Source organism: Bubalus kerabau, chromosome 23, assembly GCF_029407905.1.
Source record: "Bubalus kerabau isolate K-KA32 ecotype Philippines breed swamp buffalo chromosome 23, PCC_UOA_SB_1v2, whole genome shotgun sequence".
In the NCBI taxonomy this organism is placed as follows: Eukaryota; Metazoa; Chordata; class Mammalia; order Artiodactyla; family Bovidae; genus Bubalus; species Bubalus kerabau.
In genome coordinates this window covers 29,318,160-29,346,104 of record NC_073646.1, presented here as the reverse complement: position 1 = coordinate 29,346,104, position 27,945 = coordinate 29,318,160, and the positions used below count along the sequence as shown (strand labels likewise).

The 27,945-nt window shown below is 42.2% G+C and overlaps 1 protein-coding gene across 10 annotated transcripts in view; it reads right to left on the bottom strand.

Moving 5' to 3' along the window:
• The window catches only part of LOC129638074 (S-adenosyl-L-methionine-dependent tRNA 4-demethylwyosine synthase TYW1), a 146,303-nt gene that overhangs the window by 110,245 nt on the left and 8,113 nt on the right, over positions 1-27,945 (bottom strand). For 7 of the 10 annotated variants that reach the window (XM_055562579.1, XM_055562580.1, XM_055562581.1 and 4 more), the window contains 4 exons: positions 26,708-26,995; positions 25,515-25,637; positions 11,196-11,313; positions 5,457-5,509 (listed from right to left, as the gene is read on the bottom strand). In XM_055562579.1, the coding sequence (XP_055418554.1) occupies positions 5,457-5,509; positions 11,196-11,313; positions 25,515-25,637; positions 26,708-26,995 (582 nt within the window). Of the gene's footprint in view, positions 1-2,872; positions 3,098-5,456; positions 5,510-11,195; positions 11,314-11,603; positions 11,642-25,514; positions 25,638-26,707; positions 26,996-27,945 lie in introns of those variants that run through there. The other 3 variants (XR_008707689.1, XM_055562586.1, XM_055562587.1) reach the window with 3 other exon arrangements.

The following is a 27,945-nucleotide window of genomic DNA, read 5'->3' as shown; positions in this document are numbered from 1 at the left end:
GTAGTTATACTCTGGATATAGTTTGAAAAGACGTGCTCACGGAACAGATGTGGGAGGGTACAAAAGCAAACAAACAGAAAAACAACGGAAGAACAGAAATGACTCCCAGGGTTCTGGCCTGAGTAACTGAAAGGACAATGTTGTCATAAATCGCTGGAGTGAAGACTGAAGAGAATAGACTTAGGGAATTCTGTTTCTGACACATTAAGTTTAAGATGCCTATTACACATCCCAATTGATACGTTGAGTAAGAAGTAATGAAGAGCTACCATAAGGCTTCAGAGAACAGAATGGCTAAATGAGAAATGAACTTCAGAGATTAACCTGGTTAAGGTCAGATAAATTGAGCAGGTAGGGGAGGGGATTCACTGGAGGTCAGAAGTAGAGGGGAAAAAAACCTAGCTGCAATGTTCAGGAGGACAACCTGAACTTCAAGGATGGCAATGAAAATGGACTGGGGCAGAGGTTCTCAACGGGGTCCACACTATCTGGAGGTATTCTGGAAATTCCCTGAAATACTATTGTTATCAAAATGGTTGGGAGGCACTACTGGCAATAAGTGAGGGGAGGGGCAAGATTTTCACATCTCCTGTAATGTTTAAGATAGCCCTCCCCACCCACCCCACCCTCCCACACACACAAAGGGTCTTATTAGCCACTTCCTTCCAAATGACGCATGACACCTCCGTACTTGTGAAAAACCTGATTATAATCCTCCACGCTTAGATTCCAACTTCATTTTACAGGTAAAGTATTTTCTGAACACTCTGTCGTACATTGAATTTTCCAGGAATGTAGCTACTGTGGAAAATGAGGACAGAAAACACTTTCTTTGGTGCGAAGCTTTTGTAAGAAATTTCACCATTTTGAAAACCCACACCACGGAGAATAATGCTGCTTCTAGTATTTAAGTCACTAACACAATACATGTATCCCAGGTTATATGTGTAGGTGTCTCCCATAAAAACAGTACACAAGAGACTTGAGAGGCTTTGGGTAGACTTGAAACCAAATATTAAGTTAACATATGAAATATTAAGACATGAAATACAGGACTCTCACAAATCAAAGTTGTTTAAGAAGTTATTGTGGTCATTTTATGTATTGCTAATTTTTACAGCACAGTGATGAGAAATCTATCTTGCAATAATTATTTGAAATTGAACTTACTTATTTGAGGACTGCCTGTCATCTTTAAATCTTACTCTGAAAATGTCAGAGTAAGTGAGGCCCATCTCACTTCCTTTAACTACTCTTACTACCATTTCTGTTTCCAATCCACCCACATAGATCCAAGGAACAGAAACGAGAACTCAGAAATAAATCTACACTTGTATGGTCAATGAATCTGTGACAAAGGAGGCAAGAATACACAATAGGGTAAAGACAGCCTCTTCAGTAAATGATGTTGGGAATACTGGACAGCTACATTCAAAAGAATCAAAATGAACTATTTCCTCACACCATATACAAAAATAAACTCAAAATGGATCAAAGACTTAAATGTAAGGCCTGAAACTATAAAACTCCTAGAGGAAAACTTAGGCAGCACATTCTTCAACATCAGTTTTAGCAATATTTTTTGGATATGTCTCGTAAGGCAAGGGAAACAAAAGCAAAAATAAATAAATGGGACTGTATTGAACCAAAAAGCTTTTACACAGTGAAGGAAACTCTCAACAACCAAAAAAGCAGCCTACTAAATGGGACAAGATATTTGCAAACAATATATCCAATAAGGGGTTGACATCCAAAATACATAAAAATACACACAACTTAATAGCAGCAAAATCAAACAACCCAATTAAAGAATGTGCAGGTGGCCTGAATAGACATTTTTCCAGAGAGGAAATGCAGACAGCCAACAGACACATGAAAAGATGCTCAATATCACTAATTTTCAAGGAAATGCAAATCAAAACCACAATGAGACACCACTTAACATCTTTCAGAATCACTATCACCAAAAAGGCAACAAATAATAAGTGCTGGTGAGGATGTGGAGAAAAGGGAGCCCTCGTGCATGGCTGGTGTGACTGTAGATGGGTGCAGCCACTATGGAAAACAGTTATCAAGGTTCCTCAAAAAATCAAAAATAGAACTTTTGTATGACCCAGCAATTTTACTACTGAATATTTACCCAAAGAAAATAAGAACAGTAATCAGAAAAGATACATGTACTCCAATGTTCGATGCAGCAATATTTATGAGAGCCAGGATACAGATGTAAACTTAGTGTTTATTGATAGAGGAATGGATAAAGAAACTGTGATATAGATAGATGTATATATAGACACGCACACACAGAGTAATATTACTCAGCCATAAAAAGAATGAAATCTTGACATTTGCAACAACATGGATGGACCTTGAGACTACTATGGTAAGTCAGTCAGAGAAACAAAGACAAACACCACATGACCTTAACTCATATGTGCAATCTATAAAACAAAACAAACAAAATGAAAACAGCCTCAGATACAGAGAATTGGTCATGGTCAGAAGGGAGAGAAGGGAGGGGAGAGAGGGTGGACAAAATAGGTGAAGGAACTAAGAGGTTCAAACCTCCAGTTTTATTATAAACAAATCACAGGGATAAAATATACAACAGAAGGAATATCATCAACAATAGTGTAATAACTTTGTATGGGGACAGATGGTTACTAGACTTATTGTGGTGAGCCTTTCATAATATATGCAAATGTCAACTATGTGATATGCCTGAAACTAACATAATATTGTACATCACTGCATTTTCATTAGAAAATACAAGAATTTTAATGCTATCTTATTTGTATCCATGGGAATTTAATTCACAAGGGTGACTGAGTGCCAATACAGGCCAATGCTATTGAAGGAAGATATTACTTACATATTCCGAGAGAAAGGTGCACATCATACCACACAGGGTTTGTTCAGGAGGCAGAGAGAAGTGAGGGAAAAGCCTGGGCCACAGCCCTTACTGGAGTCTCCTTAGGAGAGGAAAGGCAGAGCAGGGTAAATGATGCCGGACTGGCTGATATGAATTATTCCAGTGGGCTCTGGACTACAGGGCTATCTCTAGCTTTCTGTATCAGGCCTGGCATGATTTAGGGCAGGGAAGATATTGGCTTGGTGTGTGAGAGAGTCAGATAAGGAGGTAGCTGAAGGCTACAGATTTAGAATCACAGATGAAAGGTATGTTCAAGGCAAGCTGTTGTTAATCTTCAGCAATTAGGCCTGGGAGGGGCAGTCTCTATGAGCCTGCCAGAGCACCAAGAATACAGAGAATAAGGATATCCCTGGTGGTCCAGTGGTTGAGCATCCACCTGCCAATGCAGGGGAAACGGATCTGATCCCTGGTCCAGGAAGATTCCACATGGCCCAAGGCAACTAAGTCCACGTGCCACAACTACTGAGGCAGTGTGCCCTAAAGCCCATGCTCCGCAACAAGAGGAGCCACGCAATGAGAAGCCCGTCCACCTCAACTACAGAGTAAGTAGCCCCTGCTTGCCGCAACTAGAGAAAGCCCATGCATAGCAACAAAGACCCAGCACAGCCAAAAATAAAAAACAATAATAAAAAAATATTTTTAAAAAATACAGAAAGTAAGAAATTATGTAATTGGCCCTGAGGTACAGAGATGACAAATAGACAAACACAGAACATAAGAAAACAGAATAAATACATACAAGAGAAATTCATAGATTGATCCTAAAAAGTATATGGAAATACAAAAGACCCAGAAGAGAAGAAACAATCTTGAAAATTAAAAACCAAGACAGAGAACTTATACTGCATGATTTCAAACTTATTACAAAACCACAGTAGTCAAGCCAATTGTGGTATTGGCTTAAGGACAAACACATTGATGCAACAGAATAAGAGTAGTCCAGAAACAGGCCTGCCTATATACAGCTGACTGACTTTTCTACAAAGGCCTGAAAGTAATTCAATGGTGACAGGAAAATCCTTCTTAACAAATGGTGCTAAAACATCAGAATATCCATGTAGGTGATAGGTGGTGGAAAGGAACAATCTTGATCCTTACCTCACACCATTCATATAAATTAATTCAAGACCTAAACATAAAGGTTAAAACTGTATATGAAGCTTCCAGAAGAAAACATAAACTGTCTTTGTGACCTTCAAGTTGACAAAGACTTCTTAACATAGGAAAAGTACTAACCAAAAGAGAAAAAAGGATAAATTAGATTTTATTCACATTAAAAGCTTCAAAGGACACCATTAGGGAAATAAAAGAGGAAGCCACAGACTAAGAGAAAACAAGAGTGTGCATCAGGCAAACCTCTCATATCCACAATATATAAAGAACTCCTACAAATCAATAATACAAAGTCAAACAATTCTGTTTGGGTAAAATATCTGAACAGAGGCGGCATAACTATGAAAGGCCAATATGCACATGAAAAGGTGCTCCTCGTCAACAGGAGTTATCTGCAAAATGTAAATTAAAACCAAAATGGTACCACTTCACAATCAGAAAAAGATTTATAATCCCACATGATGGTGAGAGAATATAGCGACTTTCTTAAATTGCTGATGCAAATATAAAATAGTACAACACACTGCAAACAGACTGGGAGTTTCTTATAAAGTTAAATATATACCTGCCCCATGACTTAGCAATTCCACTCCTAGGTATACACCCAGATGAAATCAAATATATGTTCACCCCAAAAAAAGCACTGTACACACACATTCACAGTCATTTTATTCTTAATAGCTAAAATCTGAGAACAACCCAAACAACTATCAACAGATTTAAAACTGTGGCATGTTCATAATACTGAATGTGTGTGTATAGTCTCTCTGTCATGTCCAGGTTCCTCTGCCCCTGGGATTTTCCCTGCAAGAATACTGAAGTGCGTTGCCATTTCCTACGCCAGAGGATCTTCCCAACCCAGGGATTGAACTCACCTCTTCCTGCATCTCCTGCCTGCAGGCAGATTCTTTATCGCTGAGCCATGGAGGCTTCCCTGAGTACCATGCCTATACTGCTACTGCATAGCATTCAGCAACAAAAAGGAATGAACTGATACACATTATATGTGGGTGAATCTGAGAAACCTGATGTTGAGTTTAAGAAGCCATTAGCAAAAAGCTACACATTATATGATCCTATTCATGTGAAATTCTACAACAGGCAAAACTAAACTACAGTGAGACCAAAGAGAACAACTGTTGCGTGGCTGTCAGGGCAAGGGCTACTGCCCAGAGACAGTCATAAGTAAACCTGTAGGGGTGAGGAAAATAGTCTACAGCTTTAATTCAGGTGTTTGATAAGGATTTTTTTACATCCATCAAAACATGCTGAACTCATGTAACTAATTCATTCAAAATCATTACTCTTTATTAAATGTAAATTAACCCTTTAAAATGGTAAAATGCATTGCATATAATAGCCATATAAAAGTTGCCTAAAACAGAAATAATATTTGAACAAAAACAAATACCTTTGTCCATCTGCAAAGCTTCACCCCAGAGTGGCTCCCAATCAACTGATAACCTGAATGAAAAAACAGGGAACACAAAATTGAAATTATTCAAAGCCTTATATCAAAAAGTGATTTTATATACATGTATATATTCTAAAAGTGATTATAAAACTGTAGCAAAATCATTTTTCTTCATTTAAATAATAACAGACAACAATCCCAAGGCCACTAAGGTTTAACTGACCAGGACGGTACAACAATTTAAAATACGTATGCATCTAATAACACAGGCTCAAAATACACAAAGAAACAATAAGCCAATCCAAAATCACAGGAAGTGATTTTAAGATCTCTCAGCATCTAACAGATCTCATAGATCAAAACTCAGTGGAGCCCTAAGATCTGAAGCAACAAAGTAAACTTGATCAAGGGCACAGAGAGAGAGACCGCACTCAACAACTACAGGAAGCACATGCTTTACAAGGACCCAAGGAACATTTATAGAGATAAAAAAGAACCATATACTGCAACAAACAGCAAAAGCAAGTAACCACGCATTTCTGTACAAAAAACGACTGGGGAACTGTCATCAATAATCTTCAAAAATAAATAAAGAATCAGATGGGCAAAAGGAGATTAAAAGAAAGAAATATTGTCCTCAAAAATGGGAAAATAAAATTTTAGGAACCTGAAATGAATTCTCAGCACCCTCCACAACCTAGCTTTTAAATTTTTTGAGCCACATGAGACTTGAAAAACATGGAAAAGCTATGCCAAAGCAATCACATTTCCTTATTTTAACACACTAGTGGAGCAAACAAGTAGAACATACTGATTTCAGAAAGCATTTAATAAAGTTTCTCATGAGGCTTCAAGTAATAAACTACAATTACCATGAGTCTCTTGCACAAAAAGACCCCTGACTTGCAGACAAATGAGGCAAATGGAGAAATACAGCCTGGATGATGGCATAAGTGGATCAGTGGCTGGTTAAACACCCATGTTCACAGTGTGATGATTAATGGAACAAATTCAATTTGGATTACAAGTCTCTAGTGGCAATATTATGAGGCTTTGTCTTTTATCCTCTTCCACATTTATGTAAACATCTTGAATATAAATAAAGAACTGCTTATCTACTTGAAGATGGAACCAAGTCCAAATGAAAAGCTAATCTCAGATACAGAATAAGCATTTTATAGATTCCCGGAGAAAATTCTAGCTTTTTTGGACTCCTACATTATATGTTGCTCACAGCACTATCATAGAAATCACACTCTACTAGTTTTTTACATCTTTCTAGTGAAAAAGTTGGCTTAAAGCTCAACATTCAGAAAACTAAGATCATGGCATCTGGTCCCATCACTTCATGGCAAATAGATGGGGAAACAATGGAAACAATAGCTGAGTTTATTTTTCTGGGCTCCAAAATCACTGCAGATGGTGACTGCAGCCATGAAATTAAAAGACGTTTACTCCTTGGAAGGAAAGTTATGACCAACCTAGACAGCATATTAAAAAGCAGAAACATTACTTTGCCAACAAAGGTCCGTCTAGTCAAGGCTATGGTTTTTCCAGTGGTCATGTATGGATGTGAGAGTTGGAGTATAAAGAAAGCTGAGCACCGAAGAATTGATGCTTTTGAACTCTGGTGTTGGAGAAGACTGTTGAGAGTCCCTTGAACTGCAAGGAGACCCAACCAGTCCATCCTAAAGGAAATCAGTCCTGGGTGTTCATTAGTAGGACTGATTTTGAAGCTGAAACTCCAATACTTTGGCCCCCTGATGCAAAGAGCTGACTCATCTGAAAAGACCCTGATGCTGGGAAAGATTGAGGGCAGGAGGAGAAGGGGAGGACAGAGGATGGGATGGTTGAATGGCATCACCGACTCAATGGACATGGGTTTAGGTGAACTCCAGGAGTTGGTGATGGACAGGGAGGCCTAGCGTGCTGCAATTCACAGGGGTCGCAAAGAGTCAGACATGACTGAGTGACTGAACTGAACTCCCAAGATACACAGGGTTCTACAAAAATCTGCATTTAGGTAGGTAAAGACTGTACAGCACAGGATGAAACGACCTTAGTTGACCATAATTCACACTATGCAGTTGCTAAGAATCCAAGTGCAGGATTTTTCTTCTTCCCAAGATGGAGTAACAGAGGGTATAATCCCCACTTGAAATACCAAAACTGGACAAAGTATACGAAACGACAGTTTTCAAGACATGAAACATGTGGCAACAAAGGACGATGATCCAACAGAGATGGGAAACAAACAAGGTTGAGCCTTACCATTACCCAAGCTTATTGCCTTGGAAGTTTCTAGGCTATGCAGCAGGGAGGGAGAACCTACATAGAGCTCAGCATTCTCCCTGAGCTGAGAACACAGAAGTAGAGTCTAGAGAACCCTTGTGGCTAAAGTTTGCAGGATCGAGTTCAGCAGAGACAAGGGCTACACAGAGACTGAACTCGGCAAAGGATTCCTATACTGCTTAGTACACATGTGAGAGAAAAACTATCCAACAATGGGAAAGAACCATCTGTAAAGATTAAAGATACGCCTGGTACTCACAGTCGGCTGGGAACTGTGCCTGTTCCTACCAGGCAGACAGATAACTTCAAGATTCCCAAGGCATTGCACAGAGTACATAGAAGGGTTCTGCCTCAATGGTGGGGAAAAAAATTAGCTCTGGTCTCATCCAACAAATCATAAAAGCAAGATTTAAAGGCTCAAGCTGTTTCCAAGTAATTTATCTTTGTCCCAAAATAAATCTCAAAAATGTTTTCAGGAATACAAAACTATCCAGCACTCCAAAAGGTAAAATTAGATCTGATATCCAATCAGATACCAGACTCATTAGAAAAGACCCTAATGCTGGGAAAGACTGAAGGCAAAAGAAGAAGAGGGCAGAAATGGATGTGATGGTTGAATCACTGATTCAATGGACATGAACTTGGGTGAACTCCAGGAGATAGTGAGGGACAGAGAGGCTTGGCATATTGTAGTCCACAGGGTCACAGAGGTAAAAATGACCTAGCAAGTGAACGACAATAACATCCAAAGATTACCAAGCATGCAAAAAAACTAGGAAAACATGACCAGTAATGAGGAAAATACTCCAGTAACAAAAACTGGCCCAGACATGACACAGATGTTAGCAGATAAGGACACTGAAACAGTTAAAATTGTATTCCATAGGCTCCAAAAGTTAAGTGGAGACATGGAAACATGGAAGACAGAAAAAGACTTAAACTGACCTTCTAGAGATGAAAACTACCTCTAAGTTGGAACACGCACTGGATAGAAGGGAAGATTCAACATGAGAGAAGAAAAGATTACTGAGTTAAACTTGAAGACAGCAATAGAAACTATCCAATAATGTAAAGCAGGACAGACAAAATAATTTTAAAATATGAAAAGCACATCTGTGAGCTGTGGGTCAAATTCAAGAGGCCTATTTATTGGAGTCCCCAGGGAAGAGGAAAGAGACAGGGTAGTGGAAAAATACTTGAAGAAACAATGGCCAAAATTTGTCCAAATCCAATTAAAACCATGTATCCACAGAAGTGAGACCCTCACCAAATCTCAAGTAAAGAAACATGAAGAAAGCTACATTGAGACATAATTACAATCACTCAAAATCAGTAGTTAGAAGAAAAAATTAGCCAGGGGGTAAAAACCATTACATTTGAAAGGAACAAGCAAAAGATGACGACAGAGGCCTCATGAGAAGCAATGTGAGCCACTAGACGGCGGAACAACACCCGTCAAGCACAAAAAAGAAGAAAACTGCCAACCTACAATTTTTAGGGTTAGGAAGATCCCCTGGAGGAGGCCATGGCAACCATCCCAGTGTTCTTGCCTGGAAATCCCACAGACACGCTGAGAAGCCCAGGAGGCTGCAGTGCATGGAGTCACAAAGAACTGGACACGCCTATGAAACTTTCACAGTTCTAGGCACATCAATAAATATCCTTCAAAAATTAAATAACAAAAAAATCCTTCAAAAATGAAGGCAAAAGAAAGCCTTTTTCTGATATACAAAAGGTGATATAATCCATCACCAGCAAGCCCACACTACAAGAAATGCTAAAAGAAGTCCTCCAGGCAGGAAGAAAAGGCCATCAGACAGAATACGGATCTACACAGAGGAAGGCAAAGTACCAAGAGTGGCAACTACATGAGTCAACATGTAAGATTTCTTCCTAATTACTTAAATCTGTAATAGGGAATTCGCTGTTTGAATCAAAAGAATAACAATGTACTACAGGGCTTAAAACATACGTAAAAATAAAATGTACCAAAACGACTGTATAGAGGTTTGCGGGGAGGGAACAGAAGTACTGAAGGTTCTTCTACTTTACATAAAGTGGTATAACACCATGTGATGATATACTGTGATACTGGATAGTACAAAACCTCAAGAAACCACTGAGGAACAAAACAAAGCTACAGTTAATAAACCAACAAAGGATATAAAAGAGGATCATTAAAAAAAAAAAATCTAAAAGAAGATAGTTCAACAAGAGAAAGGAAATCAAAGAATCCACAAGACAAGTAGAAAACAAACAGCAAGATGCAAGATTTAAACCTACTATAAAAATCACTTTCATTTACTCTAATTAAAAGACACAGGGACTTCCCTGGTGGTCCAGGGGTTTAAGGCTTCACTTTCTTAATGCAGGGGGTGTGGGTTAGATCCCTGGTCAGAAAGCTAAGATCCCACATGCCTTGTGACCAACAAAACCAAAACATAAAACAGAAACAATACTGTAACAAATTCAATGAAGACTTTAAAAATGGTCCACATTAAAAAAAAAAAAAAAAAAAAACCTTAAAAATTAAAAAAAAGAAAAAGCATATATATTTCTATGTATAAAATCTGTATATTCTTGTCTGTCTCCTCTCATAGGTCCAGAGTTCCTTGAAGGAGATAACTTCAAGTATCTTAAGTTCCTCTGTACAACCAGATCTGTTACATAAAAGGATCTCAATAATTATAGAAAGAGGGAGGGAGGCAAGGAAGTCAGTCTACTCATCCCCAATTTACTATTCTTCCTTCTACAAGCAAACCAGGATTATTCATTCATTCAACTGCAGCCTTCTTAATAAGGTAGGACCACAGAAATCCAGATATACTTCTACATAAAACATTTCTAATTAACCCAGCCTAACATCATATGGTATTTTTTGCATTTAATAATTTTTTTAATAGACAATTTTATGTAAAGAAACCAGTGACTGCATTTTCCATCTGCATACCTGAGCATCACCGATGGTCAAGTACCAACCCAATAAACCAAGCAAAGACAAAGCTTGCTGGTCCAAGCAGCCAAAACACAAGTGATCCACAGAAACAAGACTGTGGCTCCTTAAACACCCACAGTTGCCACTGCCACCCACAGCTGAGCCAACCGTAGCAGGACTTATCTTTTTTCCTCTTGGCAATCCCTATTTTATGTTTCCTTTTTTAAGTGATAAATCAGAACACTTAAGGGCTTCCCCAGTGGCTCAGCGGTAAAGAATCCGCCTGCAGTGCAGGAGCTGTGGGTTCGATCCCTGGGGTGGGAAGATCCCCTGGAGGAGGAAATGGCAACCCACTCCAGTATTCTTGCCTGAAGAATCCCATGGACAGGAGCCTAGCGGGCCACAGTCCATGGGGTCACACAGAGTCAGACACGACTGAAGAGACTTAGTATGCATGCACTCAGAACACTCAACAGCATAGTACTGTAACAGTTCCTGAGGACTTTCACCTTGTTTAGTAAGGGCTTCTCGGAGAGCAGGAGTGATCATAGCTCTTCTTTCACTGGCTTCACTCTTCACTGTGCTCCTGATCACACTCGTTTCCCCTTCCTGCTGCTCCTTTTCTCTCTGTATTAAAAAGAAATGAATGAAACCCAGCATTGGTCATGCGCGAGGGAAATAAGAGCATGACAGTCATCCACATGTGGCTTGGATAAAAGCGCTCCTCACAAACCTGTTTTCTCCCAAGTGATCACATTTCCAGTCACACAGTGAGCTAAAGAAACACCAGCACCCATTTTTTCCCCTATAAAAGGTGACTACATAGTCAAACACACACATTCGCAAAACATAAATCGATAATCCACTTATCTAGATGTCAAACAGTATTCACAATCTGAATACAGACAGCTGCCCACCTTTCACAAGTTATTTCTCTGAATTTCAATTTTCTCACCTGAAAAGGAAGAAAAGTAACATCCATGGAGCAGGACTGTGTTGAAGATTAAATGAAATGAAATGACCTGGCATGATGCCTGATACGTCATAGGGCTTCACTAAATTGTGGCTACTGCTGGTTGTAACATCTGCAAACTCGCAAAATAAGTCCAAAAATCGCTTTGAGCTGCCCAGATGGCCATCTGCTCACAAGTCAAGTTACTCCACCACCTCCACCCATAGCCCCAAAGGTTTCTTTTAGAAGATCCCATGGTGGAAATCTGTCTTCGGTGATAGAAATCTGAAGGATAATATAAACCTGGGTTTCCTTTTGCCTCCGACCACTAGAAAATTCACAGCCCAACTATGATCACTGCATAGAACACCATGCATCGTGCTTGTCCTATAGTCTCTGTCAGCGACATCATATTACAATGACCCTCATTCACTGTTTATGTTGCTTTCTTCCTCTCTTCTTGTTTTTTTTAAAGAGGCAAGATAGTAGCTACAAGAGAGATTCCTTTTTTTTTTTCTTATTTTTAATATTTATTTAGTTGGCTGTTGGGCCTTAGCTGTGGCACGCAGATCTTCATTGCATCACGCGGCATCCTTCTTTGTGCCACATGGACTCCCTCGTTGTGGCCCTGGGGCCCAGTAGCTGCAGCACACAGGCTTAAGCTGCCTGCAGCATGTGGGATCTTTGTTCTGCAACAAGGGATCCAACCTGTGTTCCCTGCATTGCAAGGCAGATGCTTAACCAGTGGATCACCAGGGAAGTCCTTGATTTCTTCCCCTCTTTTTAAAGCTCATGACACGTGTATACATGTATACAAGTGTATACAGTGTCTCTTTGAAAGATGGTTCAAGTGCTAACCAGTAATTGTGAGACAACATACAAAGACTTGTGTCACACTTTAGAGGAGACACTCATCAGACCTCACTAAGAGCTACAGAAATCCGACATAACTCACCTGGGCAGAAACCCTGCCACCAAGCCCTAAACTACCCTCAGGCTCTGTCCATTCTCCATGTCCAGCCCCCAGTGAATCAGTGAGGACACTCACGGCAATGCCCCCTTTCTACCTAAAAGTTAAAAAGCTCACAGATGACATACTGTCTCAGGTCTATGTCAAACTAATACAGAAAGCAGGAAGATGGTCCATGTTTGAAGCCGGGCAGGAAGGGAATAGGGATTAGCTGTCTCATTCTATCTATTCTAGTGAATGCTCAAAGTTCTCTATACATAAAATGTAAAACAAGATTAAACATTAAAAAAGAGAGAAAGAGAGGGACTTCCCTGGTGGTCCAGTGGTTAAGAATCTGCTTGCCCATTCAGGGACACGGGTTTGATCCCTACTCCAGGAAGATCCCACATGCCAAGGGGCAACTAAGCCCATGCCCCACAACTACTGAGCCCACGTGCTGCAACTACGGAAGCCCGTGTGCCCTAGAGCCTGGGCTCTGCAACAAGAGAAACCACAACAATGAGATGTCCACGCCCTGCAACCAGAGAGTACCCGCCCCGCTCACAAAAACTAGAGAAAGCCCTCACACAGCAATGAAGACCCAGCGCAGCCAAAAATAAACAAATAAAATTATTTTGTTCAAGAAAGAGAAAGCTTCTCTTGAAACCAATGAAACACCAATGAAATTCAGAATTAACCTCTCTATCTACTATTATTTCAGGGACGTTTCCAAAATAGGAAGTCAGTGAAAAAGCACGTTAGAGTAGTCAAATATACTAAATGAGACACCCAAGTCCCACAGTGAGTTTATACACATCCTAAAAGTTAGCATTCCAAATCACTAAATATAATCAAACAGCAAAGTTAATGAAAAGTTTTGCTGCTGTTAATAGAGCTCTCCAAGACATTTTTCCAGATGGAACTAAAAAAATTTATAAACAAACATCAATCATTTGTTCTTATCTATAAGGAAAGTAATCAGTTTTAATGCCAGGCATTTGCTTTAAAAAATGTACAGCTATGATTTTGCTAAAATATTTAAAAATAAAAGAATTCTTTGGCTTTTTTTTAAGTCTGCTTCAGACCCAAGAGCAAAGATGTGAGCTTGAGAAGAAAGTCTCATGGTAGAGCAAAGTGAACTAACCTTGACCTTGAGAGTATTTAAATGTCTCTGAAGTCATTCCACAGCGAATTACTGTAATTCCCTACTCCATGCCAGAATTGACAGTAGGTGGCAACAGCTGGCCTCCAAAGCCTGTCACCATAAAACATCACCAGCTTATCTGCTTACCCTCAAGGCCACATAAATCCAGAACTGGACCCAGCATGACACTGGCCTCTGACCACCATGCTCAGAGCTCCACAGACAACCCCTATGGTTTCATGAACTATTTCTTCGGTTGTACTGGATCTTTATTGCTCCACATAGGCTCTCTCTAGTTGTGGTGAGTGGGTGCTATTCTTCATTGTGATGCACGGGGGTTGCCTGGATTTCTCACTGGGGTAGCTGCTCTTGTTGCAGAGCTCAGGCCTTGGACCATGCAGGCTTCAGTAGTTCTGCATGTGGAGTTAGTTGCTCCAACCATATGCAGAATCTTCCTGGACCAGGGATTGAACTCATGTCCCCTGCAATGGCAGGCAGATTCCTATCCACTGTACCACCAGGGAAGTCCACCCTTCTGGTTTTAAATGTAAACTTCTAACCCCTATATAATGAACACACTCTTTAAAGAATGGCCATGGGACACCATCCACATGCCATCACTGCAGAAATTATCTATTATAAATCGTGAGCACAGCTACTCCAGATTCAATCATCTGAACACATAGTTCACATGGAAAGAGATCAGCAGCTGTGATTAAAGGTCTTGAACATTCAGGACAAACATTCATCATTCCTTCCCTCTACAGCAGGTTAGTTCTATCTTTCCTATGCAACAGTAATTTCCTCTCTGAAAAGATAGACAATGGTTCATAACACTCTCCAGGGAAGTGCAGAGCCCCTTTCAAATTCTAATTCTAATCTCCTAGGTGTAGACATTTTTCCCTGTTTGCCCAGAATATAACAACTGACACAGGGCCTGTATATTTTTATTTTTTATAGCCCTTTCATAGGCTGAGCAGAAATAAATGAAGATCCCAGAACTGGTCAATCTAGATGCCTCCCTCTCCTGCAACCCTATTGAACAAGCGACCAAGTTCTAAACTCTTAATTCCCAACCTGTGAGTCCTCTCCATCCAACATGTCACAGCTTCTGCCCAGAGCCACGGTTTCCTCTAAGGAACAACTACAACAGCTGAATTTAAGTCTCCTTGTCTCCAACCTTTCACACCTTCCCAACGCTCAAACCCATCACACTTGTCTTGAAAGAAAACGCACACCCTGGGACATCCCTGGTAGTCAGGTGGTTAAGAATCCACCTGCTAATGCGGAGGATGTGGGTTTGATCCCTGGTCCAGGAACTAAGATCCCACATGCCACGGGGCAACTAAGCCTGTGTGCCACAACTACCGAGCCCACATGCTGCAGAAGCTCGAGAGCCCTAGAGCCTGTGCTCCACAACAAGAGAATCCATTGCAACGAGAAGCCCGTGCACGCAACTAGAGAAAGCCCATGCCGAGCAACAAAGACCCAGCGCAACCAAAATTAAATAACTTTTTTTTTAAGTTAATTAAAAAAAAAAAAAAACGCATGCCCTCTCCAAGCTGCTACTTCCTGATATGCAAAATGGAAAGCCGATTATAAGTTCACCTCCTAGGCACTTGGGAAAATGACTATAAATAAGCAAAAAGTTCTTTCTAAACAGGCAGCAATATATGAATCTGACATAATAAAAGGAGCCAAAAAGTAGTACTAATTCTCCTTATTTAAAAAAAGAAAAGATATTATACAATATTACCTAATTCATCTTCACATCTTCATCCCAGAAACCACAGTACCACCCCCATTACTGCCTAGGATAAAAACAGGACAAACAGGAATTTGTTAAAGATTTTACGATAGAAGTTCCATCCAGTTGGTTAAATGCCAAACAGGTGTACTGCAGCAAGCAGGCCGTCTTTCTGATGGATTAAATTGTTCAAGTCTGTCTTTGGGTCTTTTCATATTCATTTACTTATTCACTTGGCTGCATTGGGACTTAGTTGGTCTACAAACTTGTGGGGTCTTAGTTCACCAGCCAGGAATCGAATCCACATCTGCTTCGGTGGAAGACAGTCTTAACCAATGGACCATCGGGGAAGTCCCTGTTTGGTTATTTTATTGATCCTTGTTTACCATGCAGTGACTCCCTTCAATACCAATTCATACAGAAAACACTGGATATAGAATCCCCAGTTCTCCAAAGGTCATTTTCCCCTACAATCAGCCTGGAGCCAGGCCGGCACAGCCAACGTTGATACTCAGGAAATGCTGGCTGAATAAATGAATAAATGCCTCAAAACTACCAGATAGCTATTTCCAGCGCTACAAGAGCAGATCTGGATTCTAAACCAGGCAACTTTCAACAGTAAAAACCCTTCCTCGAGTGTAACTACAACTCCACCTTCTGCAATTCCACCCCACTTCTAAGTGTTCCCAATCCTATAATAAAGGAATCACCCATACACCACTCACCTGTCATGGGTGAGTTTTTAAATGACCGATTTCCAACAGGACTCAAAGCTTTTTCTGTACACTAGATTTTAAGGATGCTTTTGGAACATTTCAAAAAGCACTTTGACCAGGTGTGTCAAGAGCTTTAAAATGGCTTTCCTCTGGCCTCATAATTCTATTTTGGATAACCTGACTTAGGAAAATAACCCCAGAACTCATCATTAAGTCCTCCTGGCTGTATTCAGCCCATATAGCTGAATCAGGCTGTTTTAAAGACAGGGTCTTGGGGTTGAAGAGATGTCACCTTACATTTGAGGGTGAATTTAACACATAAAGCCTTCAAACTAATTATGAAAGGAGAACTGGCTTCACGCAATTACACTGCAGTACTAAGAGACCTTATAATCGAAACTGGACACACTGAGCTCTTTTTGTAAATTGAAACGTTTCTCTGGTGAGTAATTACCAAGCCTCCGCCATTGATTTCCAAACTAATGATACTGATATCACTGTTTGTCTGCTTAACCAGAAGACACCGTGGGGAGCATTTGAGCAACATTTATTTACTGCAGCAAAAAAACAAGAAGCAATCTGCTTTAGATTTACCAGCACAACATGAGAGAAACAGAAAAGAAACAACCTCAGCGTTGCCAGGCTCTTCCTGACCTTGTTCTTTAGTCAAACTCCTCAGCCTGCCTCCTGGAAACTACTTCTCTCTTTCATCGTTGTTCAGTCACTAAGTTGTGTCTCTTCCCGATCCCATGGACTGCAGCATGCCAGGCTCCTCTGTCCTTCACCATCTCCTGGAATTTGCTCAAATCCAAGTCCATTGAGTCAGTGATGCCATCCAACCATCTCATCCTCTACCACCCCCTTATCTTTTTGCCTTCAATCTTTCCCAGAATCAGGGTCTTTTCCAAGAAGCTGGTTCTTCACATCAGGGGGCCAAAGTACTGAAGCTTCAGCTTCAGCAACAATCCTTCCAATGAATGTTCAGGGTTGATTTCCTTCAGGATTGACTAGTTTGATCTCCCTGCAGTCCAAGGGACTCTTAAGAGTCTTCTCCAGTACCACAATTCAAAAGCAACCATTCTTTGGTGCTCAGCCTTCTATATGGTCCAGCTCACATCCATACATGACTACTGGAAAAACCACAGCTTTGACTATACAGACCTTTGTTGACAAAGTGATGTCTCTGCTTTTTAATACACTGCCTAGGTTTGTCATTGCTTCTCCTCCAGAGAGACGGCAAAGGGGAGTGAAACGAAGAGACGGATGCTGGGCTTGGCCCCACCACTAACTAGGCAGCCATCTAATTATAGACAAATTGATTTACTTCTCTAAGCTTGTGTCTTACCCTGTAAAATGGTAAAGTGGAGGTGACAAGGGTATAGATATCAGGGTCAGAGTGAAGACTGAATGAGATCATCCAACGTGTACTATGATTTCTCCTATCCCGCTGAACCTACCCTGGAGCTGTCTCCCCACACCTCCAAACCACCCATCCTATTCAATCAAATCACTGCCTTGAGCACAAAGCCCACAGACCTATGGCAGAGCATGAAAGGGCCTCCAGGACCCTGCCCCTGCCCTCCCTGTCTATTTCAGCCCCCTGTAATTCCCACCCAACTCCACTCTCAACATACCAAATGCTTATAGGACCCCCAGACTTGCCAGGTTCCCCCAACACCCACTCGCTCCACATGTGCCACGCTTCAAATTCTGGCTCTCTTGTTCTTGGTTATCACTCCCACCATTCAAATTCTCTTTGGCTTTACATCCTGCTCCAGAGGGATGGAGACAGAAAACCATCGTGGTATTCTAGTCAGACTAAACGTATCCCACTGGAAGATACCTTCTTAGACAATGAAAGCTATTAGTTATCAAGGACATACTATGTGCAGACAGTAAAATAAAGGCTTTCGATGGATTAACTTATTGAATCTTCATAACAGCTTTATACAGCAGTTAATGTTATTACCTCCCACTGAAGCACAGAGAGTGAAACAACGTGCCCGGACAGAAAGCTGAGATTGTGTGACTCCGTGAAAACTAGTGACAATTATTCAAAAAGAGGTCTTCCGGAAGGAGTGTTGTAGTCCAATTCTACAGCTGATCCTCTTCAGGACTAGAGCGTCCTGGTTCCTCTACAGTAACAACTAAGGCAATTTAGTGTGAGGCAGAATGATGATTGGGCAGAAAGCAGCCTGGGAATATGTATGGATGAACCCCCAAAGAAAATCCCCCAAAAATATAAAAAAGAAGAGCCAAGCAGAAAGAAACCCATCACTGAATTTAGTACACTGTGCCCAATAAACAGTGAACACACGGGACACAAATGGGAACTCTGCTGCGACCACATAATAATGAAAATCAAAAACTGGTGGCTGATTTTCATGCTGTACTTAAGTTGGAAATATATATATATATGTATTTTTCCCCCTAAATCTGATTACTTTATGAAATTTCTAGGAGAAACCTGAAATATCTTAAGCCAGCTGCTTGAAGTGCATAAAGTCCAGAATTATTTCATTTCAAAAAATAATTTACATGGATGTCCAAATTTTTCCTTAGTGCCTTTTCTCCAGCGCCCTCTAATGGACATAAGATGAAAAGGCAAAGAAAAAATACACCCACAAACTATTCCAAAGCCTTATAGTACATGTGAAATCTGCTAAAAGTAGATCTATGTGTTCTCCACACATACACCACACACACATACACCACACACACACACAAACACACACGCATACAGTGTTAACTATATGAAATGGTCAATGTGTTAACTTGACCATGGAAAGCATTTCACAATGTATACATATATTAAATCATCACATTATACACCCAAAAAGAATCACATTATACAACCTAAGTATATAAAATTTTGTCAATCATATCTCAATGAAGTTGGAAAAAAATTATCCCACAAATCTTCACCTACTACAAATAAAGCTATAAACGTGCTCAGTTGCTCAATCGTATACAACTCTTTGCGACCCCATGGACTGTAGTCCCCCAGGCTCCTCTGTCCATGGGATTTTCTAGGCAAGAATACTGGAGTGATGGGTTGCCACTTCCTACTCTAGGGGATCTTCCTGACCCAGGGATTGAATCTGTATCTCTTGCATCTCTTGCATTGGCAGGCAGATTCTTTACCACCAGCGCCACCTGGGAAGCCCTAAAGCTATAAATATCTGCTCTTAACTTGGTAGATCCAGAAATCTACCTAAATCAGGCATCTCACACACTGAAATTTATCCTATTTTAAGACAATTTCACTGTGAAAATTACTCAGATTTTTATTAAAAGTCATAAAATTATACATTTGCTTTGACCCAGTAACTCAGGGAATATATAAACCAAGAAAATATCAATACTTCATTCTAAGTAAAAAAGGTCTCAGTTCAGTTCAGTTCAGTCACTCAGTCATGTTCAACTCTTTGTGACCCCATGAATCGCAGCATGCCAGGCCTCCCTGTCCATCACCAACTCCTGGAGTTCACCCAAACTCATGTGCATCGAGTCAGTGATGCCATCCAGCCATCTCATCCTGTTGTCCCCTTCTCGTCCTGCCCCCAATCCCTCCCAGCATCAGAGTCTTTTCCAATGAGTCAACTCTTCGCATGAGGTGGCCAAAGTATTGGAGCCTCAGCATCATTCCTTCCAAAGAACACCCAGGGCTGATCTCCTTTAGAATAGACTGGTTGGATCTCCTTGCAGTCCAAGGGACTTGCAAGAGTCTTCTCCAGCACCACAGTTCAAAAGCATCAATTCTTCGGCACTCAGCTTTCTTCACAGTCCAATTCTCACATCCATACATGACCACATTTTGGAAAAACCATAGCCTTGACTAGGCTGATCTTTGTTGGCAAAGTAATATCTCTGCTTTGAATATGCTATATAGGTTGGTCATAACTTTCCTTCCAAGGAGTAAGCGTCTTTTAATTTCACGGATGCAATCACCATCTGCAGTGATTTTGGAGCCCAAAAAAATAAAGTCTGACACTGTTTCCCCATCTATTTCCCATGAAGTGATGGGACTGAATGCCATGATCTTAATTTTCTGAATGTTGAGCTTTAAGTCAACATTTTCACTCTCCTCTTTCACTTTCATCAAGAGGCTTTTTAGTTCCTCTTCACTTTCTGCCATAAGGGTCTCAGTTCAGTTCAGTTCAGTCACTCAGTCGTGTCCAACTCTTTGCGACCCCATGAATTGCAGCACGCCAGGCCTCCCTGTCCATCACCAGCTCCCAGAGGTCATTCAAACTCACATCCATTGAGTCGTGTGATGCCATCCAGCCATCTCATCCTGTTGTCCCCTTCTCGTCCTGCCCCCAATCCCTCCCAGCATCAGAGTCTTTTCCAATGAATCAACTCTTTGCATGAGGTGGCCAAAGTATTGGAGCCTCAGCATCAGTCCTTCCAAAGAACACCCAGGGCTGATCTCTTTTAGAATGGACTGGTTGGATCTCCTTGCAGTCCAAGGGACTCTCAAGAGTCTTCCCCAACACCACAGTTCAAAAGCATCAATTCTTCGATGCTCAGCTTTCTTCACAGTCCAATTCTCACATCCATACATGACCACTGGAAAAACCATAGCCTTGACTAGATGGACCTTTGTTGGCAAAGTAATGTCTCTGCTTTTTAATATGCTAAGGGTCTCAGACCAGTGCTAATTACAATGGCAGAAAAGCTAAAACAGACTAAATGACCAACTCCAACAGAATGCCTAAGCAAATTTAAAATGTCTAAGCATATTTACTTTCCATTTCAATCTGTCAGGCTTTCGGAGATTATAATGCATTTGCACACACAGGTTCTCACCTCACTCAGTGCTGTGAGGAGGGCAGAGCTTAAGGTCCATGTTTCTCAGACAAGGGGATTAAGGCCAGAGAAGATTAAGCATTGCCCTTAAGGCACCAAGTTACAAACCAGCTGGCCCAGACCCTGAACCTACATCTCACACACTTGTCATTCTTAATAACTTCTCTGCTAGGGCTTCTAAAGGCTTTCCCGGCGGCTCAGCGGTAAAGAATCCACCTGCAAGGCAGGAGATGCAGGAGACACAGGTTCCATACTTGGGTCAGGGAGATTCCCCTGGAGGAGGGCATGGCAACCCACTCCAGTATTATTGCTTGGAGAATCCCACGGACAGAGGAGCCTGAAGGGCTACAGTCCATAGGGTCACCCAGAGTTGGACATGACTGAAGCAACTTAGCATGCAGAAATGCAGGGCTTCTAAAATACAGAAGCTACTAAATAAGACAGCAGCAACAAGAACACACAGAAGTATCAGGAAGAAAGTAACAAAATGCTGCAACAGGAACAATCGCAATTTTATATTTGGAAAATAATTGCATTGTAGTTTAGAGTCTGACACACAGTATTTTGGGGTTATGGACTTTACCAAAGAAGCCAAATAACCCAACATAAGCATGGGCAAAGGATCCTGTTTAGTAAAGAATTTTGCCTTGGGACCTCCTTGGCTGCCCAGTGGTTAAGACTTAACCTTCCAGTGCAGGGAATGCAGTCTGATCCCTGGCTGGAGAGCAAATAGCCCACATGCCTTGCAGCCGAAAACCCAAAACATAAAACAGAAGCAATATAGTAACAAATTCAATAAAGATTTTTTAAATGGTCCACATCAGAAAGAAAAAAAGGGGCTTCCCCAGTGGCCTAGTGGTTAAGAATCTGCCTGCCAATGCAGGGGACATGGGTTCAATCCCTGCTCAGAGGACAGCCCGTGTACCACAACTACTAAGCCAGCATCAATAGCTCTTGAGCCACGACTACTGAACCCACGCAGCCTAGAGCCTGTGCACTGCAAAAAGAGAAGCCCCCACATTGAGAAGCACACGCACCACAACAAAGAGTAGCCCCCATCCCCCACAACTACAGAAAGCCCATGAGCAGCAACAAAGACCCAGCACAGCCAAATGTAAATAAATCTTTGGGGAAAAAAAGTCTTAAAAATAGAATTTCACCTTGCCCAAAGAGAAGTCTGGCCTGATTCCCATTCCCGCAAAGTAACCTCTAAACCCTTGGAACTTCCTGTGTGATGGAAGTATCTTTGTTATTCGTGGTGGGTTCCTTGGAGACACTGAACAGTTTATGCTAATAGGGTGACTCATGCCAAACTTTGGGGGCACTGTGATGGAGGCTGGGTTCAACCACAGGGGCAATCAATCAATCAGCCAAACCTACATAATGAGAGGCTTCCCTGGTGGCTCAGATGGTAAAGAATCCGCCTGCAATGCAGGAAAGCCGGATTCCATCCCTGGGTCCAGAAGATCCCCTGGAGGAGGGCATAGCAACCCACTCCAGTTTTCCTGCCTGGAGAATCCCATGGACAGAGGAGTCCGGCAGGTTACAATGCATGGGATCACGAGAGTCAGACATGACTTAGCAACTAAACCAGCACCACCACATAATGAAGCCCCATTAAAAACTCTGGACACCGAAGCTCAGCAAAGCTCCAGTGAGCTTCTCAGGTTGGTGATGCACCACGCATCCTATCTCACATCCGTGATAGAAGTAGCACGTCCTGAGGAGAATGAATGAATGCGTCCCAGAATGCTGTGTCTCTGCTCCTTCAGCTGACTATGCTGCCCTTTCCCAGCCATGAACTGCAATGGTGAGGATGAGCGCTTTCAGCGAGCCCTGTGAGTCTTTCTAACAAACGACCGAATCTAAGGGTGGTTTTTAGGACCTGCCCCCCACCACCAAAGTTGCAGGTGGTGTCAGAAGTGAAAGCCGTCTCGAGAACTATGCCCTCAGACTTTGTAAGCTGTCTAACTCCAGGGAGACAGAAAGAAACGCTTCACGGGAAAAAAAACACATTGGATTTAACTCAAAATTAAAGAAACGCAAATTATTATTTATTTAAGGTATGGTTTTTCACTTTTCAGGTGCCAAGATTTAAAAGACTGAGAATATCTGGGGGTTGGCAAGCGTACAGAGAAACAAGCATTCTCATGTCTCTCTTATACTGTGAGAAGAAATTAAAGTATTTTCAACTTCTCACAGGGCAATTTGGAAATATCACCAAAATGATAAAATTCTCTTTGATCCAGAAATTTTTACAAATTTAATTTTACAGATTGAGTAAACTTACTCAAGATAAATTTATATCAGCCACGAAAAATATAAGAGGAAGAGGGTTCATTAGAGGGAGTTCCCTGGCGGCCTAACGGTTAGAATTCACTGCAGTCACTGCTGTGGCCCAGGTTCAATCCCTGGTTGAGGAACTCCCATAAGCTGCATGGCATGGCCAAAAAAAAGCGCTTCCCCAGTGGCGCCGATGGTAAAGAATCGGGTTGGGGGGGCGGGGGGAGTACCATTCAGGGATTAATAACATGTTTAAAAAAAAAGTGTTCATTACAGAAATTAGAAAACACCTAAATGTTAATCAACAAAAGTCATATAACAACAGGACGTACCTGTGGACTGCTACAGAGGCATTAAAATTAATTAGGCAGATTTCACTCACGAGGCTTTGGAAAGAAAGTTGTCACATAAAACAGAAAAAAAGCAGTCTGTAGACTTGGAGTACAAAATGATTCCATCTGTATAGCCCGAAACATGAAGTTACACCAAAATGCAGGTGTGTTTGTAAAGGCCATAAAATAAATACCTAGAAGAACAGTGCCAAAGTGTAAATTGTGGTTACCTGTGGGTTTAGAAAGAATAAGGACAAACAGTTGTATTCTTTGAATTTTTTGAACATACGTAAACAGAGTATTGCCCACTCCAGTGTTCTTGCCTGGAGAATCCCAGGGACGGGGGAGCCTGGTGGGCTGCCGTCTCTGGGGTCGCACAGAGTCGGACACAACTGAAGCGACTTAGCAGCAGCAGCAAATAGAGTATTAAATTAAAGGAAACTCCAAAGAGAGGGTCACATCAAGTTATAAATTTTTAAAGGAAATATCTGAGAACCAGTTTAACAATTTTTTTTTTTTGGCCACACTACGTAGCATGCAAGATCTAAGTTCTTCAACCAGGGATCGAACCTGCACCCCTTTGCACTGGACGCGTGGGGTCTTAACCACTGGACCACCAGGGAAGTCCTCACTTTAACAACCTTAAGAGTGCCTCCCTCACGTCAAGGGTATGAAAGGGTAGACAGTATGGAAATAACAAGAGCACATGCTTGAGGAACTCTTCAGAGGATGTCAGTAAGGTATTTTGAGCTCCATCTGCCTCAAATGAAGAGATGTTTGGGGGTGTCCGGGGATGTGTCTCACCTCAAGCCCCAGGAAAGAGGCTCCAGGAGGGTTCCTCAGAGAAGCTACAATGTGCTGCCTGCACTCAGACTGGTGAATCACTTCTGCCCAGGAAATCTAGAAAGCCTGACTGGTGGCTTAGCGAGTAAGCACTGCTGCTGGGGAGCAATCGGTCTGTGCTCCCAGAAGAAGGAACTCAGGAGCACCCCCTTGGGAGGGGGAGAGGGGATGGGCCAGATCTCAGATTCTGACCCACTAGGCAACCAGAGAGGAGAACAGATGAAAGACCTCAAGAGAGGAAGCCAGAGGCTCAGAAGGAGCGAGGACCGTCAGAAGCACATCTCTCAGCGCACGCAGCACCTGGTGCAAGGGCCAGGCTGGGAGATAGCCAGGGATGAGGGCTCCAAAGGCGCATGAACACGCACCCTGGGAGAAGAGGCAAGTCTAACCTCCGAAGAGGAGAGACAGCACAAAGTCTGGGACTGACGTACAGACACTACTATGTATAAAACAGGGGGGCTGCCCAGGTCGCGCCAGTGGTAAAGAATCTGGCTGCCCATGCAGCAGACTGAGAGACGTGGGTTTGATCCTGGGTCGGGAAGATCCCCTGAAGGAGGGCATAGCAACCTACTCCAGTATTCCTGCCTGGAGAATCCCATGGACAGAGGAGCCTGGCGGGCTACAGTCCATGGGGTCGCACAGAGTCAGACACAACTGAAGTGACTTAGCACAATAACATGTGTATAAAATAGATGACTAATAATAACCTACTGTGTAGCACAAAGAACTCTACTCGGTGCTCTGCAGTGACCTAAGTAGGAAAGAACTCCAAAGGGAGGAGATATATGTATACGTGTAGCCAATTCACTTTGCTGTATGGTAGAGACTGACACAGCAGGGTGGAGCAACAATACTCCAATTTAAAAAAAAAAAACGGTTTTCACAAAGCCCATGTTACATCAGCAAAAAAAAAGTATAAAACTCGCAAAATAGGAGGAAGAGAAATAAAACTGTCCAATTTTCAGCTCACATGGACTATGCACCAAGAGATGATGCTAACTGTCAACCAACTGTAGGATCCCAGCTCACCATTTCCCAAAATTACAGTACCTTTTCTTTCTTCACATGATCCATAATCTTGCCGAGGTCTTCAACATCAATGACAGGATTTTGACTCTGATGGTCCTCAGTATCGGACTCTTCCTCACTGGTGCTCCCAAAGGGCTCTTCATCCTGGAACATCAATTGTAAAAAGTAGCAAAGTGTCTAATAATCCTTCCCAAATTGTGAGTTCACTGGATGGACTTGAGATATTTTAGGCTAGAGGCCAGCCAGTTCCAAGTCAAATCTAAAGAAGCCCATCGCTTACACATCATCTATGGTTACTTTAAGAATATGGCAGAACTGATGCTGCAACAGAAACAGTATGGCCCACAAAGCTGGAAATATTTACCAGCTGGCCCTTTACCAAGAATGTTTCCTAACCCTTGATTTAAACTAAGAAGCAACCAGACTTAAGTGAGGAATTAAATGAGGAAAAGGGAGGAATTGAGAATGGCTCTTTGGTTCCTTTTCTTAAGTAACGGAGATGGTGGTGGTGTTTCCTAAGATGAGAAAGACTTGCAGAGAGACCGGAAGAGTAGAGAGGAAGAGTTCCATTTTGAATTTGTCAAAGAGGAGATACCTTAGACATCCAAGGAGAGATTTTAAAGAGACAACTGCATACATGGAATGACAGGAACAAGGGTGGAGAGAAAGACAGGAAGTGAGAATGCAAAGTTGTTCCCGAAAGGCACAAGCGACCAGTGGCCCAGAGGTAACAGCAGTGATACAGCCTGACAACACAAGCCTCAAGGAACTGGGGTGTCCGAAGGAAGAAGAAAGAGAGGTGTTTAGAATGTGACGGATCAAAGAGAGGAATCTGGGATAACTCACAGCCTTCAAGTTTGAATGATCGGAGTCATTAAATAAGAGACAACGGGAGGAGTATGTGGTTAAAGGGTAAAAAGATCATGAGCTCAGCTCTGGACACATTTAACTTCTCCAGGTCTGTTTCCTCACCTGCACACTCGGGTAGAAACCTACTGGACTCCAGCAAGGCAACGACTAGAAAACAGGTTAAAGACAGCACCCAGCCCAACATGGCTTAACCCAAGACCCCGCTCCCTCTAGAACACGCCCCATTTGAGTTTCAGCTCTTCCTTCCAACCGGAAGCCAAGAAAAGCACTTCAGACAGAGGAAAGGTTCAGCATCTCCAAACACAGGAGGAAAACAGGGAGACATGGACCCATGGGCTCCGTACCTCAGCATCTCTATGATGCAATTCCTCCTGCATGTGGGACCCTGGCTCCGCCGCCTCTGAGCCGCGCTGGTTAGACTCGCACTTGCCTTTCTTGCAGTTGCCCCCGCAGTGCTTTCTCTCTCCTTTGCAGAGCGCCTGCAGCCGGGAGATGAACTTGGTCTTCCAAGCTGTGAAGTCAGCCTCAACACTGCCGTGTTTGCTTTTCACCACGTTGCCATCGCCCTCCCCTCGGGTCATCACCCGATGAGCACCGAGCATCCAGAGCCACTTGTCCACGTTCTTCCCCACCTGCAGGAGAAAGGGACGGGTGAGCGAGAACAGCCCTCCGGATCAGAAGATGCCAGTCTGCGCTGCGACAGCTGGGGCTTCCGCTGGGGGACTGTCCTCGGTGGCTGCTGGGAAGAAGGAATCGCTCCGTCAAAAGGGCTTCGGGGTACAGACGCAGAAAACAGACATATGGACACAATGGGGGAAGGAGAGCGGGGTGAATTGGGAGATTAGCAATGGCATATACGCACTACTGTGTGTAGAACAGATAGTTAGTGGGTAGCTGCTGTACAGCACAGGGAGCTCAGCTCGGTGCTCTGTGATGACCGGGAGCGGTAGGATGAAGGCTGGGGGTGAGGTTCAAGAGCGGGGATATATATACACACACACAGCTGATTCACACTGTGGTATGGCAGAAACTAAAACAACACTGTAAAGCAATTATATTCCAATCTAAAAAAATGTTGAACAGGGGAGAAAAAAAGGTGCCCTCCAGCCCCATCCATCCAGGGGTGCAGTTGATATATTCAGATGAGATTCTGCAGAATTTTGTTTTTTTTTTTTTTAAATAAAGGGGGCGGACAAACTCTTTTCTTAAACTGGGAGCTAGTACGTAAAGAAGAACTTGAAAACGACTCTTCTAAGTAATGGTCAGAATGAAACCACTCGATAGCAAAATCAGTTTCTTCCAAACTTCCTCTGAGGCCAAAGACCATGAAATAACAAGGTACAAACAGAACCCATCTGGCAAGACTCATGACTTCGCAGCCAGAAATGTGTTTTATTACAGTATGAAGCACTTCCACCGAGGCACGGGAGTTATCAAGAGGCACAGTGAAGAGTTCAAAAACTTAACAGGCTTCCTGAGTGGCAAGGCAGTAAACAAAATATTTATGTATCTGAATTTTACCTTTGGCCTAATTCCTTTGAAAATATGGGGGGTTGAGGGGAGCGGCACGGTGGTGGCAGGT